General features: G+C 61.5%; 1 protein-coding gene across 1 annotated transcript in view; it reads right to left on the minus strand.

The window, feature by feature from the left end:
• Positions 1-670: 670 nt before the first annotated feature.
• Positions 671-1,356, minus strand: part of FBXL16 (F-box and leucine-rich repeat protein 16) — a 3,579-nt gene continuing 2,893 nt past the window's right edge. The window contains exons 4-5 of the mRNA XM_009707396.1: positions 1,203-1,266; positions 671-819 (exon numbers count right to left, since the gene is read on the minus strand). Coding sequence (XP_009705698.1) covers positions 671-819; positions 1,203-1,266 — 213 coding nt within the window. The remainder of the gene's footprint in view (positions 820-1,202; positions 1,267-1,356) is intronic.

Below are 1,356 nucleotides of genomic sequence, written 5' to 3' on the forward strand. Positions count from 1 at the left end.
GCCTGCCGTACCACGAGACTGAAGCAAGCGAGCATGCGAGGGCAGCAAGTGGGTGGGCGGGTGGCGAAAAACATCCTGTTCACCAGGAGAAAGCACTGGGCGCCCAAGGGCAGGGCCGGGGGCTCGGAGGGGACACACAGCATGGGGAGGGGGGTGGCTTGGTGACCTGCTCTGGGGATGTGAGGGGACCCATCCAGCCTCTGCCACCACCCACGGGTGCCAAGAATAAGCATCCTCCTCTTGCCCATCCTTTGGTCCCCAGGAGCATCCTTGGCAGCGGGGCCGTGTGCCCGCTCAGCACTGGGGCAGAGGGAGCAGGAAGCGTCTGGGGGAGGTCATGCTGCCATCACCTTACCCCTTCGGCTTTCCATGATGTCTGTTTGTCCATCTGGAAGGGATTAGCAGGACACCAGGAGGAGAACAAGCAATGGTGGCAGCGTGGGGAGAATTTACAGGGTACCCGGGGGGGCTTCCGGTGAGGGGTGATGCTGTCCCCCATCTCCTCCCGGAGACCCATGTCCCTCTGGGACATCAATACGAGGGTTGTCCAGGGTCAGTTGTAATCGATGGCATCGTTCACATCCCCCAGCAGACGGAAAGAAATGGGGTGGGCGATGTCAGACAGGGTGGCGGCAGGGTGGGCGCAGGAGCGGGGCAGCCAAATCCGGCACTACTCGATCACCATGCAGCACGGAAGGTGCTGGGAGAAGTATTTGAAGAGCTCCGGGGTGGCCCCGGGGCATTTGGTGAGCTCCAGCTCTTCCAGCTCCTGCAGCTGCACCAGCCCCGACAGCCCTGTGGTGGTCAGCAAGGGGCAGCCTGCAAGCAGACAAGGTGCTCTGTCACCCCAAAACATCAGCACCCCCAAAACACCAGCATGCCCCAAATACCACCACCCAAAAAGAACAGCATACAAAAAAAACCCGCACCCCAAAACACCAACACCCCAAAAACCAGAACTCCCCAAAACAGCACCGCAAACACAACAGCACCCCAAAAAAGCCCAGCACCCCAAAAGCCCAGCCATGGACCCATCCCTGGGGAGCTGAGGTGGGTGTGGATTCCCCTGATGGCTCAGGAGGACGCAGGTGTTGCGCCATGCTGAGGACAGGGGGTGCTGGCTGTCCCCACGGCTGCCCTTGTCCCCACTCCCCATGGGGACCCGGTCACCCCAGTCCTGGGGGAGTGAGGGGGGTTCTCACCGGCCAGCGAGAGGAGGCGCAGGCTGCCCATGTTCAGGAGATGCTTCAGACCAAAATCCTGCACCTGAAAAAGAAAATGGAATGGGAGCCAGGGGGCAAGCGGGGGCTCCATGGGGGGTGGCCACTGTGGCATTGGAGGCTCCACATGGCTGGG

The sequence above is a fragment of the Cariama cristata genome, unplaced genomic scaffold (assembly GCF_000690535.1).
Source record: "Cariama cristata isolate BGI_N322 unplaced genomic scaffold, ASM69053v1 scaffold27520, whole genome shotgun sequence".
Taxonomy (NCBI): domain Eukaryota; kingdom Metazoa; phylum Chordata; class Aves; order Cariamiformes; family Cariamidae; genus Cariama; species Cariama cristata.